This window comes from Cervus elaphus, chromosome 26 (genome assembly GCF_910594005.1).
Source record: "Cervus elaphus chromosome 26, mCerEla1.1, whole genome shotgun sequence".
Lineage (NCBI taxonomy): Eukaryota > Metazoa > Chordata > Mammalia > Artiodactyla > Cervidae > Cervus > Cervus elaphus.
The window spans coordinates 35,886,205-35,903,747 of NC_057840.1; the positions used below are offsets into that span (position 1 = coordinate 35,886,205).

General features: G+C 41.4%; 1 protein-coding gene across 3 annotated transcripts in view; it reads right to left on the reverse strand.

Annotated features, from left to right (window-relative positions):
- SYNE1 (spectrin repeat containing nuclear envelope protein 1) overlaps positions 1-17,543 on the reverse strand; it is a 482,339-nt gene that overhangs the window by 131,672 nt on the left and 333,124 nt on the right. For 2 of the 3 annotated variants that reach the window (XM_043888326.1, XM_043888325.1), the window contains 4 exons: positions 17,051-17,242; positions 10,213-10,347; positions 9,168-9,277; positions 2,907-3,063 (listed from right to left, as the gene is read on the reverse strand). In XM_043888326.1, the coding sequence (XP_043744261.1) occupies positions 2,907-3,063; positions 9,168-9,277; positions 10,213-10,347; positions 17,051-17,242 (594 nt within the window). The remainder of the gene's footprint in view (positions 1-2,906; positions 3,064-9,167; positions 9,278-10,212; positions 10,348-17,050; positions 17,243-17,543) is intronic. The other variant, XM_043888327.1, reaches the window with a different exon arrangement.

Consider the following 17,543-nt stretch of genomic DNA (forward strand, 5'->3'; position numbering starts at 1 on the left):
AGTCCATAGCGTCGCAAACAGTCAGACACAACTGAAGCGACTCAGCACGCACGCACGCGTGATAAAAGAATCCACCCGAAATACCATAATTAGATTGCCCCCTTGGCTCTCATGATTCCTTTACTTCCCCCTAAACTCTAGGTGGCTTCCCTGGTGGCTCAACGATCCCTGGGTTGGGAAGATCCCCTAGAGAAGGGAATGACTACCCATCCCAGTATCTTTGCCAGGATAATCCCATGGACAGAGGAGCATGGTGGGCTACAGTCCCTGGGGTCAGAAAGAGTTGGACATGACTGAAGCGAAAGAGCATAATGTCTCCCCAGTAAGGACCATGCTATGACCTAGCACTCAAACTCTTAAATGATGTTTCCAATCAAACTCAGCGCCCTATAGTTTTTTAGATCATTTCATCCTCATCTTACTTTTTAGCTTGATTACTCATTATCCTCTAAACACACCAGCTTCATTCCCCGCTGTGGCTGGAATGCCCACCACCCAACATCTCTCTGTAATCCACTGTCTTAAATTCCACACTGACCCTACCTAGCTGCTTTGCACTTTTTAATAAATTTTGCTTCCTTTTTAATTCCTGCTTATGGAGCCTCCCTGGCTGCTTAATTTTTCAGAAACATAGAACACATCTTAGTTGTGTTACAGGTACCTAGGAGCAGGAAGTCATATCTCATCCTGAGGCCAGGTGGGGTGTTCTGCACAGAGATGCTAAATGCAGTGAAGGTGAACAAAGAAACACTGTTCTGAGAGAGATGCCTTTCAACCTAGTCTACATGAGGCAAAAAAAAAAAAGTAAATAAATAAAAGTGCCTGCTTTTACAATTGAGAATAGTAGTATATCCAGTACCATCCAGTGTACAAACTGTCAGTAAGGTGATGTGAAAAAGGAGGAACTTTGGAGTTAAACACACCTGTGTCCCCATCCCAGATCTGTCTCTTCTCAGTCATGAGACCATGAGGAATTTTCTAATCTCCCCAAGCTTTGGGTGCATGGGTGGTTCAGTGGTAGAATTCTTGCCTGCCATGAGGGAGGCCCAGTCTCACTTCCTGGCCCATTCAGCCACAGGGTCCCCTTTTTTTATTCTGGGCTTCCCAGTTGGCGCTAGTGGTAAAAAAAACCTGTCTCCCAATGCAGGAGACATGGGTTTGATTCCCAGGTCCATAAGATCCCTTAGAGGAGGACACAGCAATCTACTCCAGTGTTCTTGCCTGGAAAAATCCCATGTGCAGAGGAGCCTGGTGGGTTGCAGTCCATGGGGTCACAAAGAGTCGGATACGACTGAGTGACTACCACTTTCACTTTCACTTGACTTAGAAAAATCAGAAAAGGCTGCAGTCCCTGAGGCAGGACTGTAGATATTCCTCATAAATGAATGAAAGGGGAAATCCTACAGTATGCATAGTGCTGTAAAGTCCAGGAGAACTGTATCAGAAACCAGGAACTCATGCCGTGAGTCTGAGCAATGTTTGATCACGGGTGTGAAGAAGCATTCTTCCAAAGAGAGGTAGGAAGTCCATGCAAAAGGTACAGGGTCCATGTGCCAGATGGAGGCTGTCTCCAGGACAACGGCCTCTGGAAAGGGAGGGCTTTCTACTCCCCAGGACCAGAGCTGGTGACATTCCTGTGAAGGTGTTAGTCTCTCAGTCATGTCTGACTCCTTGTGACCCCATGGACTGTAGCCCATCAGATTCCTCTGTACATGGAATTCTCCAGGCAAGACATTCTTGTGGATGGTAACAAAGAAGACTCCTGGACTGGGAGTGAGAAGGTATGAAATGCCCAAAATTTTGTAAAAGGAAACAGAAATGAATGGCTCTGTAGGATTTATGCAGGGTTCCCAGTAGATGTGGGGGGACACATTCTGACCTTTGGACTGGCCCCCTGCAGGTAATTAGGGCAAGGTGTACCTGTCTGAGTTCCTGCTTCATCACCTCCTGCCTTCCCCTCCTCTTGGCTCTGTAACTATTGATACCCTTTCTCTCCGCAGGTCAGTCTCTCCCGGCTCCTAAGCTAATCCTGGCCAGATCAGTGACAACAGCAGCTCCCCAGATCGTTCAGTAAAGGTCCTAGAATGTACTCTGATGATGCTACCACTGGGGAGTGGCCAGAGTAGAGCTGACCCGGGATCTGGGACAGGCTTCTATCTTCACCATCCTACTGCACCACCGCTGTGGTGAGCATCATGGCCTTCCTCTGTTAGATCTTTAAGGGGCGGATTCCTCTGACTGTTGTTCTCTGGCTTCTGCTTAGGGTGAACTAATAGCTGTTATCTATACGGAACCTTCTGTTGCTATACTTAATTCCACTGGATTTGGCTTGCTTGGTGGAATCAAGTCCAACATCACACAAGGACCCGCCCATCTTAGGAACTGGCCTATAGAGGGGTCGGTGACCACTGTAACTGACTCTGAATTCCCCTTCCTTTAGTTCCACTGAGGTCCCAGTATGTTTCCCATTAGGATCTTCTGAAATGATTAAATACTGGAAGTAGCAATGGAAAATAATATATCATGATAATTTACTGACAGATACATAGCATTTCTTTTGGCCTGGATGTGTATATCCTTAATTTTCAAAGCTGTGGGAAACGAAAGAGGGGGGCCAGGTGGGGAGGACAGCATTTATATTTAATGGTTTTTGCTAATGAGTCATCAGATATTAATCTTCTCTGAGGAGAACAGTATCTAGCAGTCACATAAATTTCCACATATAAATATATAATTATAAAGGGATATGTGAAACAGGCTTGTTAAGAGAGTGTAGGATGAGTCATTTGTTTTCTTATTTTGGAATTGATAATGAAATATGGATTGCTGCACAGTTATATCATTCCCATAGCATAAGCTGTAAATCTTCTACATTAGTTAATACGTAAAAGCAAAATGTTCAGTACCACTTGCTCCTGTTCCTGCTCCAGAACATTCTGAAGTAGTTTCTGCTTGGTGCTAAATTCCTGATGTAGGCTTTCCCATTTCATTCTCATCTGGTCTTCAGCAGGTGATTTCTCCCCTTCCATCCCCAACTCCTGGGATAACACATCAGGTTTTTCGCTATTAGAAGAATAAATAATCTAAGTTTACAATGTGCATAAAAAGGCAATAAGCTCTAGGTAATTTATTACGTGCACTAGATCTGGCCTCTACAATTGGAATCAGATTATCTCAGTCATTGGCTTACACTTTAAAAATATAAATTAAAATAGAAAACTTGAGACAAACAGTAAAACAAGTACTTTCTTACTGATCTTAAAATTGAACCATGAGGACAATAAATTAAAAAAAAAAAAAACCCTGAAAATAGCTCAGCATTAAAGATAAAAATAATTGTAACTTTTAGAATCAGAAAACATATGATCAGAGTGGTAGCCTTTGGCAAAGAGTCCACAAATTAAAAAACCCTAACAATACTGTCTATTGAGAGTTTTTACCCTGAGTCTAAAGAAAATACTACAGACCAGGTTTCAGAACATGGAAGAGGAGTACAGAAGGTGGAAGGAAGGCACAGCATCATCCTTAAAGAGGCAGCAGTGTGACCTCTGAGATGACTATGGGTTTGAAGGGGAGACAGATCAGGGTTCCATTACAGAACATCAGATCTGTGACTTTGAGCAATTTGCTTCATTTCTCAGAGCCTCAACTTTCTCATCTTTAAAATGAAGACTGTACTTACTGTGCAGAAGTATTTGGAGTATTTCTCCAAGTAATTTGGAGAAGAGACGAATAACACCTCTGACCCTATCCGATAAAAATACAGCCATCAAATCAGTGGGGCCTAACACTGATGGTAATGGCAACGGTAAGAACCTGGGAGACTCTAGCTCCAATAGGTCCTAGTTTGTATTCAGGAGTTTTGAAGTCCTAACTAGAACCATGTCATCCAAAAGCCATGTTATGCTAGAGAGTAATTGTTATTTTGATGGAAACTTTTGATCAAGCGAAGGAAAAAAAATAAAAGCTTTATTGGCAGAATATTATACACTACCCCAAAGCCAATGCATTTCAGAATAAGTATTGAATACAATGGTTTCTTCAAGTAAGTTTGTTGAAGAAAGCCTTAAAAAATGATCTGTTAGGCTCTGATGCAAGAGTTCTATTTCTAGGACATATCTTAGAGAATCTTTTTCACCTGGACACCTAAAGACATGTGAGAAAGTTAAGTTCCACAGTGCTAGTGAGGACTTCCCTGGCAGTCCAGTGTTTAAGACTCTGCGCTTTCACTACAGGCGGTGCAGGCTCCATCCCTGGGGGGAACTAAGGTCCAACATGTCACAGGGCATAATCAAAAATAAAATAAAAGAATGCTAGGGAAAGCCAAAAAAAAAAAAAAAAAATGGCAACAGTGTAAAGGCCCATCAAGAAGAAAAGTTGTTACTATCACAAGATAAAACACTCTCAAGCAGTTAAAATGAAAAAACTAGATCTATATGTATCAACATGCATTGATCTAAAAAAGTGATACTAAGTTAAAAAATGATAAGCTAAATGATGCTGAAGCTGAAACTCCAATACTTTGGCCACCTCATGCGAAGAGTTGACTCATTGGAAAAGACCCTGATGCTGGGAGGGATTGGGGGCAGGAGGAGAAGGGGACGACAGAGGATGAGATGGCTGGATGGCATCACCGACTGGATGGACATGAGTTTGAGTAAACTCCGGGAGTTGGTGATGGACAGGGAGGCCTGGCATGCTGTGATTCACGGGGTCGCAAAGAGTCGGACACGACTGAGCGACTGAACTGAAGTTAAAAAATAAAACTGATACTTCTAATTTTGTTGGTTATGTTAGTCTCTGGATTTTCTGCTTTTTAAAAATCTTTTAAAATAAAAAAACGCTTTAAAATTCCCCTGAAATTAGGGCTTCCCTGGTGGCCTGGTGGTAAAGGATCTTCCTGCCAATGCAGGAGATGGGGGTTCAATCCCTGGTCTGGGAAGATCCCACATGCCACGCACTAACTCAGCCCATGGACCAAGAAACCCATGAGCCACAACTATGGCCCCAGTGCTCTCGAGCCCAGGAACCACAAGAGAAGCCACTGCAGTGAGAAGCCTGTGCTCAGACACTAGACGGCAGCCCCTGCTCGCTGCAGCTGGGGAAAAGCCAGAGACCCTTCACAGCCAAATACAAAGAAGTAAATAAAAATTATTTTCAAAATTTCTTCTGAAATTACATTTCTTTATTGTGTTCTTTTGAGATGGTGGACTATCATAGCAGTTTTAATTCATTCATGTTTATATAACAATTTAGTATATGAAACCAGAGGATATTTAATATCTATATAGTCTCATATTTTGGAGAAGGCAATGGCACTCCACTCCAGTACTCTTGCCTGGAAAATTCCATGGATGGAGGAGCCTGGTAGGCTACACTCCATGGGGTCGCGAAGAGTTGGACATGACTGAGCAACTTCACTTTCACTTTTCACTTTCATGCACTGGAGAAAGAAATGGCAACCCACTCCAGTGTTCTTGCCTGGAGAATCCCAGGGAAGGGAGCCTGGTGGGCTGCCGTCTATGGGGTCACACAGAGTCGGACACAACTGAAGTGACTTAGCAGCAGCAGCAGCAGCAGTCCTATATTTAATCATTGACACATAAAATGCCACCAGCAGATCAGTTTTAATTTAGAATACAGCTTTTCTTTTCCCATAGAAAATATTCTTCCTTCCCTTTGATATTTATATTGATTCATTTCCAGTTGAATTTCCTTAGTAATTTTGGAAGGACCCCTTCAATTCTCCAGTACATCACAAAGTACTTCTTCATTCAATGGATCTGTAACCATGAAGCAAGTCACATCCCTCCCAAAGGGATTTTTCCATAAACCAACTCACAGGTGATAGTCTTAGAAAATCAGCTAAAACGTTGAAGGCTGAATATATACTTTTTTCCCACAAACGTCATTCTGTTCTTTGAAAAATATATACATGTTTTTCTTTCAGCTTCTGGACATTGTTCATGTTTGTTTGTTTGCTTGGTATATTTACCCAAGGCTTGAAAGGCATGACTGAACTGTAATCAACCAGATTTAAAGATTTTTCTAAAGAATTTGCATAAAAATTAAATATTTTTTTTAATTAAAGAATTTATAAGCAGTCTTTAGACTAAATCTTACACAGAAAGCCAGTACTGAACCACAGATTTCTCTTTAAAATAGTCTTAGATTTGAAAGAGCAATTTATAGTTGTTTGTCTTTCATCTGGGCCCTTTCCAAAGCTAAAGGCCAAGGGAAGAAAAAAAAAATATGGCAAGAAAGCTGCAGAAGGTCCTTACAGCTGCTTTCATAACTCTACGTATGATGAGAAAGAAACTGTGGACGGGTTCTTTGTAAAAATAGAGTTTGGCAGAAATATTCAGAAAACCAACAGGGATGAGTAAACATCTTAGAAGAACCAGAAAGAGAAAATGCAAAGTGGCAGCAAGTCTCGACTTAGTCACCATGGGAGAGGCAGAGCTCCTCACTGTAGATTTACACAGATAACATGTTATGGTCTTATTGGCATTTCTAAGCACAACCATAACAAAAGAATTTTAAAACTCCACTATATTTTAACACAATTTTTACATTATTAAGGTTATTTTTATGGAGTTCCTGATTACAGATGTTATAATCTTATTCTGGAGAAGGCAACGGCAACCCACTCCAGTACTCTTGCCTGGAAAATCCCATGGATGGAGGAGTCTGGTGGGCTGCAGTCCATGGGGTCTCAAAGAGTCCGACACGACTGAGCAGCTTCACTTTCACTTTTCACTTTCATGCACTGGAGAAGGAAATGGCAACCCACTCCAGTGTTCTTGCCTGGAGAATCCCAGGGACGGGGGAGCCTGGTGGGCTGCCGTCTATGGGGTCGCACAGAGTCGGACACGACTGAAGCGACTTAGCAGCAGCAGCATAATCTTATTCATCTCTATTCTTTAAATTGATTATCTATTAGCTGTTATCAGTATTCTTTATTCCTTTTTCCCCCTTGAGTATCTTCCTATTTCCTAGATGTATATACATATATAATCAACACTTTTGTCATATGTCAGCAACATTATGTCAGCATTAATTAAATTAAAAAAAAAAAAAAAGGAAAGAAAACCCTCCAAGCCGACTTTACTAAAGTTACTTTTGATCATCTACATCTAGTCTGGGTCTTACTCATACATATACTTTATACTCAATTTTATATCACATATTTTACTTGATTTATCACAGACTGTTATTGATATTGTTACAAAATTTGTGTTAAGATTATATAGGCAAAAATATTTTCTTAGGCTTTCTTTTTTCTTTTTTTACTAATAGGTATTTCTGTCTTTTTATATGGTATTATAAACAGTATTTCCAAAATCATCTTTATAATATGCATTTCCTCCAAACAAATGCTCAGAACTGAGAACACTGGAGTCCATGGGATTAAAGCTATTTGAAACATGTTGGTTGTCAAAGGATGCTACTGCTGAATTTCAACCTTGAATATTGCATGAACAGAACACAGAGGTTTTGCTGAAACTTTTTTTAATGTTTTAGATTTTAAAGATAGTTCTCCTATGTATCTTTTCGATTGACATTCACAGTGTTCACAACCCTTCTGTGATGATGGCTGTCAATTATTAGTCTCATTCTACTGGTGAGCAAACGAAGTCTCGGGGTTGAGTTCCTTTTCCAAGGTGACAGATGCGGAACCAGAATAAAACCCAGACCTGCCTCACGATACAGGGACACTTCCCCTCTGCTTCAGTGTCTTTGCCTTCCTACCTTTTAAACCAGACTCTTCAACTTGAAAATTCTCCACTTTCTTTAAATTTTCTTTCAACACTTTACTTTCCTGAGTGTAAGACTTTCAGTCTCTACTCCAAACCAGGACTCAAAGTTCAATGACTTTATATATAGAAATTGTAGAAACAGATCATCAAGAAAAGTTCCCTGGTGGTCCAGTGGAAAGGACTCCAGGCTTTCACTGCAGCAGTCCCGGTTTCAATCCCTGGTTGGGAAACTAACACCCCACAAGCCTCGCAGTACAGTCAAATTAAAAAAAAAAAAGTCAATATACTTACAAGACACATACATTTATTTGTCAGAATGATATTAGAAGAAGACAGATAAGTTCTTGTAAGGGAAATGTTTTCCAGTTAGATAAAATCATTCAGTCATAAATATTATGTATCTAATAAATATCATGTATCTAATTTTATAATGCATTTATTATTTGATTTTCAAAAATGTATTAAATAAGCATTGTCCCTGGACAGATATGCTAAGCATACTAGAAAGAGGAAAAGGAAGTTATCCATTGTAATTACTAGTTATACTTATGCCGCTCAACTAAACATTCAAAATACAAGTAGATTTAATATCATAAAGTAAAAATGAAATAATTAAATTTTTGCAAAAGATATTCAAATAAAATTTTAAAGGAGATGTTTACTTTTATTTATTCATTTTTAAAATTTCTGTCCACAGGGCATGTGAGATCTTAGTTCCCTGACCAGGGATTGAGCCCAGGCCCTTGGAAGTGAGAGCTTGGAGTCCTAACCTCTGGACCATTTTTCAAATGTCAGGACAACAGCAATAAGAAGAGAACAATAGACTGTCATCAGAGAAATGTAAAGCAAAACCACAGTGAGGCATCACCTCACACCTGTCAGGAGAGCTGTCATCAAAAAGATCATAAATAGCAAATGTTGGTGAGGATGTGGAGAAAAGAGAATCATGGACACCGTTGGTGGGAATGTAAATTAGTGTAGCCACTATGGAAAACAATATGGAGATTTCTCAAAAAGCTAAAGACAGAAATGCAATAGATTCAGCAATTCCACTCCTGGGTATATATTTGGAGAAAATAAATTCTAATTCAAAAATATACATGCACCCCAATGTTCAGATAAAGCAACCTATGTCCATCAAGAGATGAATAGTTAGAGAAGATGTGATATGTGTACACACACACACACACACACACACACACGGAAAATTACTCAGCCATAAAAAAGAATGAAAAAATTTTCTATTTGCAGCAATACAGGTAAGACTTGGAGGGTATTATGCTTAGTGAAATAAGTCAGACAGAGAAAGACACATACTGTATGATATCACTTAAATGTGGAATCTAAAAAATAAAACAAAATGGTGAATTAAAAACAAAAAACCCCCAAAGAAGAAAAGAAACATACCCAACACCACCAGAGGTCTCTGCAGCTGAGTGCTGCGTTAGAATTTCCTCTCCAAGGCTGGCTACTGACTGGAGGAGGCTCTTCTGCTCTGCCAATTCCTGCTCCAACTCCTGCTCAAGGAAAAGGAAAAATAAAAATATCTTTGTTACTTTATAATTATTGTCTCCAACCACAGTTTCATGTCTAGAAAATCCTCAGAGAACTTTGGTACAATAGTATGTTTTTAAGTTAGCACATTACATAAAAGGTGTGGCTTAGGTAACTGTTCAGAGGTGTCTCCAAGTCCTCTGTAGCTTTCTTTGGCTTTGATAAAATAACATTTAAATAATCCTGGTGGGGGTTAGGAAATGAGAAAAGAAAATTTTGCTTGGCAATGGCGCCCCCAAGTGGTCCAAAATGCACTTTAACTTTTCAAGATCGATAACTGCCTTGTTCAAGCTGAAAGAGACACGAGAGCAACAGCTCTCTTCAATTTCCCACTTGCTTGATAAACTGGATCACCAATTGGACTCAGTTTTACTTTTTCACTATTAGTGAAAAAGTCTCTACTCTTTGAGAAATATTTTAATATGTCCTATCCATAAACTGAAGGTATTAATGAGATGTCATTCTGAGTAATCAAAGCTCATTTGTTTCATAGGCAGTAATTTGTAATCCTGTTTAGTGATGGCATCTACTAAAAATTTGAAAGCAAATTTCATAAGAAAGTGCAACTTAGATATTTACCAATTCTCAGAGGCCTTCCTGAGGCTTTTATTATATATAATAGACTCAAATTGGGGCAAGCTAGAAATAGAGGGCAGATTATAATTGAGTTACACTATTTTAAAACTAAGCAGAAGCTTTTCTTAGAGAACCGACTTTAAAATGACCAATCTTCCCAGTGGTCAAAAGTAAATGGAAACAGCCAGGTTCTGCTTAAGTCCAAAATAAAGATAAAGGGGCACTCTGTTTTCAGCACAGAAGGAACTTGTCTTTCTAAAACATTTCTCTCAAGGTGCATGCTTGGCTGATCTGCAGGCGAAAGAAGCAGGAAGTGTGTTACTTTTTGTTGCTGGAGGCTGCTCTGTCGCTGGTGGGTCCACGCGCTCCGAGCTTGAGCTAGCCATTCCTGAACCCCGGGGCTCTGAGCGGCAGCCAGGTCAGCATCGCTCTCCTCCTTCTCCTGGGCTGTCCCCTGCTTTTAACGAGGGAGAAATCAAGAGTCATACTACCCACAGGAAGACCTTAACCAAAACAGTGATGGCTCCTTTACTGTGGTCTGAATAATAAAACCAAAGTGACTCCATTTGGACGTGAAACCACATTAAAAAAAAATGGTACCACAAAACCCATGGAATTTATTATGGCATTTGCAGGAAACAGAACAATAAATAGATGATTATACTCAGAAATATTAAGGGGGTCGGGGGAACTGCCATGTCGCGGCTAGGCTTTTTAGCTGACTGATGTGGTCAGCAGACATTATTCTGGAATTTCTTCCACAAGAATATAACTCTAGGTCTTCCTCCCTTTCCTATCCCCACCAGGACTAGATTCCACTGCCATCTGTTGCCACTCTGGCTTCGACAGAGTGTGGCTAAAGGAGAAAGCCAAAGTAATTACCTATTACCTGGGCAGGGGTTTATTATTCCTGCTAGACTATTCCGATGGAATTTAAGAGGCCCTAAAATACTGCATGGGATTCCCTGGTGGCTCAGTGGTAAAGAATCTGCCTGCCAATGCAACAGACGCAGGAGACGTGGGATCAATCCCTAGGTCAGGCAGATCCCCTAGAAAAGGAGATGGCAACCCACTCCAGTATTCTTGCCTGGACAATCTCATGGACGCAGGAGCCTGGTGGGCTACAGTCCATAAGTTGCAAAAGAGTCAGACAGGACTAAACAACAAACAGAATATTTTGTATTAGAATGGAATTAGTTCTGAATGAGCACCTTTCTACTAAAATGTATTTATACGCCAAAGGATAAATTACACCATGTTGGTAAGACGCATTCACTAAATGCTCTTAGCACCCACGTGTGTCAGGCACTGTTTAGGGCACTGGAGAGAATTGGAGGGGATTTATTTGGCTCAGAAGCCAGACAAAGGCCTGCTGGGATAACAGACAATAAATAGACAAGATAAACTGGGATGGTGATAAGACTTGCAAAGAATGTGAAACCAGAGAATGGGCTGGCAAGTGAAGAGGGAGGGTTTCTTAGTCTGGGTAGCAAAAGGCGTCTTCAGAGGTGACAGCTTGTGTGTTGTGAGATGAGGGCGTCCCTGATAGCTCAGATGGTAAAGAATCTGCTTGCAGTGCAGGAGACCCGGGTTCGATTCTTGGGTTGGGAAATCCCCTGGAGGAGGGCATGGCAAACCACTCCAGTGCTCTTCCCTGGAGAATTCCAAGGATAGAGGAGTCTGGTGGGCTACAGTCCATAGGGGTCGCAAAGAATCAGACATGACTGAGCAATTAACACTGATACTGCCTGAATAAATGATGGGGTGGGGGCCTCTAGGCCTATGGAACCACTGGAGCAAAGGCCAGAGGGGAAAGCAACTTGGTGTCTCAGAGACCGCAGAGGAGGGGCAAGTATGACTGAAGCATGCAGAGGGGCCGGGGGTGGGCACATAGGAAGGGAACATTCTTTGGGGTGTTTCCATGGAGGAGCCATCCTACTGAACTGCTGCCCCCCTGGCCTCTGTTCTCTGCCAAACCTGACCTCAGCGTGGGGTCCAGCTACAATAGCTTACCCTGCCTGACTGCCCACAGGACCCTTCCCTTCCTTTTCTTTCCAGAATTTTACACCAACTCTTACAGGGAAATAGATGGGGTCTGTTTCCCTCTGTCTTACTTATTAGAATCTCATGGTTAAACTAAAATGTTTGAGATCATTTGATACCAGCACTTGAGATGCGGTGAAGGCAACAGAGAAATCTACAGGTAGTGTCCGTGTTTATACATCCTCCTTTCCCGGATTCTGAACCACCTCAGCTCACAGGCGCCTTCTTTCCTTGAAGATGATCCAGCTCGGCAGTAAATAGAACGTGCTTGAGATAGGACAGTGGTAGCACCATTGGTCTAAAACATGCTACCTGCATTTTACAGGATCTTCAGAACAGATGACTCGAGTTCAATAGGTTCCCCACCCTCCCAGGAGCGCCTCTTTCAGGCAAGCAGTGATTTTCCTGAAGGTGGGAGGTTTGGGGTGGTGGTGCATTCCTCCAGGACCGAAGCCCACACTTTTCTGCATGAAGCAGAGTTTTCTCATCTGAGGATGTTCCATTGACCCAGAATAAGCTCTAAGATATCCTGGCTTTTCCAGGCAAGGATGAAACAGAAAGTCAAAAGGGATCTGTAGAGAATGACCCCAAAGAAGTCAGTGGGACAAGTTGAAAGCTGTCCCCAGGCAGAGACCCAGTGACAAACAGTGGCCATAGCCGTGACCTGCGGACTCTCTTTGGTGAATTCCCGCCACTTCCTCTCTGCCCTTCTTCAGAAAAGGTTTGCTTTCACAGCCCAGCCTGGAGACTCCTGGAAACTTCTCAGGGCTCCAGTTCACCCTTCTCTGCAAGTTAACTACAGTTGACTGAGAGCTCTGATTTCAAATTCCTCACACCAGCGAAAGAGACCAATTGTACTTGGGAAAATAACAATTGAAATGCCAGGTCTACAGGGCGGCTTAACCACATTTACATGCACAGACACATACTTAGATTCTAAAACAAAATCTAAGCAAGGGTCTCCTATTTGACTAATTGAATCCACAGCTTTAGAAAAAAGGAAATTTATCAGCATCAAAAGCACATGACTAGTATGTGTTTTCTCTGTGGTTAGGTTTGGTTTCTCAGTTAATAAATTTTTCTCTGGCTGATTTCACTGTTTTGAAACATAACCTTTGGACCACAGGAAGCAAAAAATGATTAAGGAACAGTTCAAATTTCATTCCCTTTCCCCCTGAAATACAGAGGTACTGACCTAAGGCATAAAATTAACATTAATTACACGCTCTGAGGTCTGATAACAGTTTTCTGACCTATCTAGGGAATAGGAAATAAGGTGGCTCTTATTCTCCAACAGGCTTCTGCTTGGGTGGGGCTATGTAAGCTGTTTATTTTGGAAATACTAGAAGAGTAACCATTTTTGCCAGGAACATTCCTTGGAAGATTAGTGAGGATTGGAGAATGCTAAACATTAAATAAAACACTTCTTTAGAAAGCATTTTGTTATTTATATAGGATGAACTCTCTGCTCCCTGGATGAATGATAATGTGCGAAAATGACAAACTTATTACAAAGAAAGATATCACGTAATTCAAGAAGTATTATATGCCTGTGTCATAGAGAAGGACGACAGAGATTGAGACGGTTGGATGGCATCACCGACTTGACAGACATGAATTTGAGCAAGCTCTGGGAGTTGGTGATGGACAGGGAAGCCTGACGTGCTGCAGTCCATGGGGTCGTAAAGAGTTGAACTGAGAAGTAAACAATTTTGGGGTGGGGTGGAGGGGATTCACCGGAGTGGATTATTCACTGATAGGCGGCATTCATATGTGTGTGTGTGCTCAGTCACTCTGGCATATCTGACTCTTTGTGACCCCACGGACTGTAGCCTGCCAGGCTCCTCTGCCCATGGGATTTTCCAAGCAAGGATACTGGAAGTGGGTAGCCACTTCCTACTGCAGGGGATCTTCTCAACCCAGGGATCAAACCTGCAACTCTTGGGTCTCCTACATTGGCAGGTGGATTCTGCCACTGCCACCGGGGAAGCCCTTATTCCGGGTTTACCTGGTATCATTTTGGCACATTTAAAAACATACAGTTAGTATTTTAATTGAGAATAACTTACATTTATGTTTTAACAGAGGAAAATTTGAAATCACCTATCTAAAAATAAAATCTCTATATTTCCACTTGTTTTGGTATCACTCAGGTTTTAAAGTGTTGAGATTTCATATATTTTATATTTTGTTCATGTTTTAGATGGAAATGTATGGCATATTATTTCTCTAACTTTTAATTTATATATAGGAAAGTTATGAATTCTATTTTTTTTAATAATTTTTTTTTTTTTACTAAATTCTTCCATTGCTTTTAATAGTTTTCTGTTGACTAGGTTTGATGTTCCAGATCATATAATCACATACTTAGCAAAGAACTGAAAACACATAGTTTAGCCAGAAAAAAATCATTACACTGAGAAAGTAGAAGCAATCACAGTGAATGTGCATTAAGCTCCCACTACGGTATTTGTGCCGTGTCCCCTGCCAGCATCTCTACTCAAGTACAGTTTTTCCCCTCCCTCCTGACACTGGTTCCAAGACCATTCCCCTGCCCCTTGGATCTGATTTTCTCCCTTCTACAGAAAAAGGCTTTTGCTGCAGTCTTTTTCTTTTTCATCAATTTTTCCTCTACTGAGTTGTTTCCGTCTCCCTGTAAACATGTCATTATTCTTCTGATCTTAAAATGGAATGAATTTCTTCTAACCTGCTTCTTATAGCTTATTCCATTCCTCTGCTCCCATGACAGTGAAACTCCTGTTTCCTGCCCTCTTCCTCTCTATCTCCATTCTCGCTTTCATCTTAGAGTGATTTTTGCCTTCACTATTTCACTGAAATAGTTGTAGTTGGGGTCATAGAAGACCTGCGTGTTGCCAGATCCAGCGGTCAGTTCTCAGTTCTCATCTTACCTCACTTGCCCTCACGTGTCTCCTAGAAACCCAAATCTTGGTCTTCTTCCCACCTCACTGGTGTTTCCTTTTTACTCTTTTTTTCGGGGTTCCTCTACATCTTCCTAACTTTTCACACTGGAGTGGCCAAGGGCTTGGTCTTCTTTATCTCTCTTCACTCCCTTGGTGATCTCATGGGGTCTCATGCCCTTAAAGACCATCTAGGGGCTTCCCTTCAGTCCAGTGGTTAAGACCCGGAGCTCCCAATGCAGGGGTGTGAGTTCAGTCCCTGGTGGGGGAACTGACATGACTTATGGCACGAACAACAACAACAAAGACCGTCTAGAGGCTGGCAGTTCAGTCTAGATCTGTCTGCTGAATCCCAACAGCTGCTTGACATTGGACAGGCATCTCAAACCTAGCCTGTCCAAATGAAACCAGTGACCCAATTACTTCTCCTTCCCCAAGTTCTGTTCCTCGAGAGTTTTCACTTTCCTAATTATCCACAACCTGGTAAGTTCTCATCACCTCTAACCTCCTAACTCGTCTCTCAGCTTCCATGCTGGTCCCCTACAACAGCTAAAATCTGATCTTGTCACTCCTCTGCCCCCAAATACTCCAGTGGTTCCTCATTTTCCCCAGAGTCAAAGCCAAAGTGCATACGATGCCTACAAGGTCCTTTGCACCCTGGGCCCTCCTTACCCTGGGCCTCTGCCCTTACTTCCCCCTCTCTGAGCCTGGAATTCTCTTCCTCCATGTCTACACGGCTCACTCCTTCAAACGTAAGCTGAGGGAGGCTTCATTGGTCACCCTATTTAAAATTGCAAATCCACCCAGTCCCAACTTTCCTTATTTATCTGCCTTATAGTATTTCACCAACAGCTCTTATCATCTTCTAACTTAGCATATAACAACACACCTTAATTTTATATTACTATCTGTCTCCCCCAAACATAATCTCTTGAAGATGGAATACATAGATATATACATATACAGATAGATTTTGCCCTTGCTCCTTCACTCTATCATATAGAATAGTGGCTGGCACATCGTGGCTTTGCAATAAACATTTGCTTAATATTTGTGTAAGATAATAATTCTAACATGTAGAGATGAAAAACAAACAAAATCAAAATATTAGACAATACTAGAAATCTGAGTGAATGTGTTATGAGTTTCTTATGTTGATCTGGAACAAGAATAAAATAATAACTTAGAATTTATTAGGTATGCATGGTAAAAAGTAGAGGAAAAAACAAAGGAAAGCATTCAATCACCTAGAAGCAAAAGTTAAAATGGAGAAAGAAGAATAGAAAGAGCAGGACAAAATAGAAAAAAAAAGTAAGAATAAAATTTCAAACATATCAGTAATCACAATGAATTTAAACAGATTAACCCTGCTCTTTTACAAGTCAGAGGTTTTCTGATTAGATATGTTTAAAACCAACAAAATATACCAAAATGTTCTTTATAATAAACAAATCTAAAATATAAGGAGTTAGAAAGGGTTAAATCAATGGAAAATTGAAAGATATACTAGGCAAATATTATCCAAAAAAAAGCTCTAGTCATCTAAAACAAAAATCACTATTGGGGAACGTGAAGGCCATTACATGATAGTAAAAATGTTCAATTTGCCTGGAATACATGACAAGTCTAAACTTGTGTGCATAAATTAAAGAGTCTATCTGAAAAGTAGAACACAGGAGAAATAAAGGGGAAATATAACACTGCCACAGGGTATCTTAATCTATGACCTATATTTATGTATTTTCTTTTAAATGATACAGCTGCTAGCTTTTGGTAATTATTTTCATTTTGTTTTCTTTTCCTATGCTGCAATTTCCAGGTCTCTGGATTCAAACAACTCTTACAAAGCCTATGTGGAAACCTATGCCAGGGACTTCCCTGGTGGTCCAGTGGCTAAGACTCGGAGTGCCCAATTCAGGGGGCCTGGGTTCGATCCCTGGCCAGGGAACTAGATCCCACGTGCCCCAACTAAAGACCCTACACGTCCCAACGAAGACTGAAGATCCCGAGTGCTACAGTTTAAGACCCAGTGGGGCCAAATGAACAAATATTAAAAAAAAAACCTACTCCAGAACATGTGTAAAGCAGGTACACACACAAGCATGTGCTGTTCCCCAGCCATCCCGTTCATGTGTCCCGTGCTCAGAAGGGCAGGCCAGCTGTGCCAAGATGAGCCCCTGGGTAAGCACCACGCCTCACCTGGATGTGGAGCTGCCTGTCCTGCAGCGCCCTCTGCAGCTCCAGGAGGCTCCCCTTGAGGGTTCTCAGCTTCACTGCCAGCTGCTCGGCCTCGTCCTTGGTGTGAGCCTTGCCCTCCAGCAGCAGGTTTTCATTGTGCACCGAGAGCTCTGATAAGGCCACCACCTTCTGCTCAATTTCCACCAGCATATTCTAGAACAACAGAAATCAGGTTGAAATTGACACGGCCTGGGCGCCTCTGCAAGGAGCGCATCTCACAGCGAAGCCCAGCGCTTCATTAAGTCTTTCATCAAAACAACACGCCTCCAGGTTTGTTTTTTTTCCCCCTAGTTTTCGTACAAACTTCGAGTGGTATATAGGTTTTAACAACTCTTTGAGCCTCCTAATTTCTCTCTTATTTAAGATTAGGGGAAGCACATTCTATATAGCCAACAGATAAGGAGAAAAGAGCAGGCCTTAGCGTTACCCCACTATGACTGTTCTGTTATTTTAG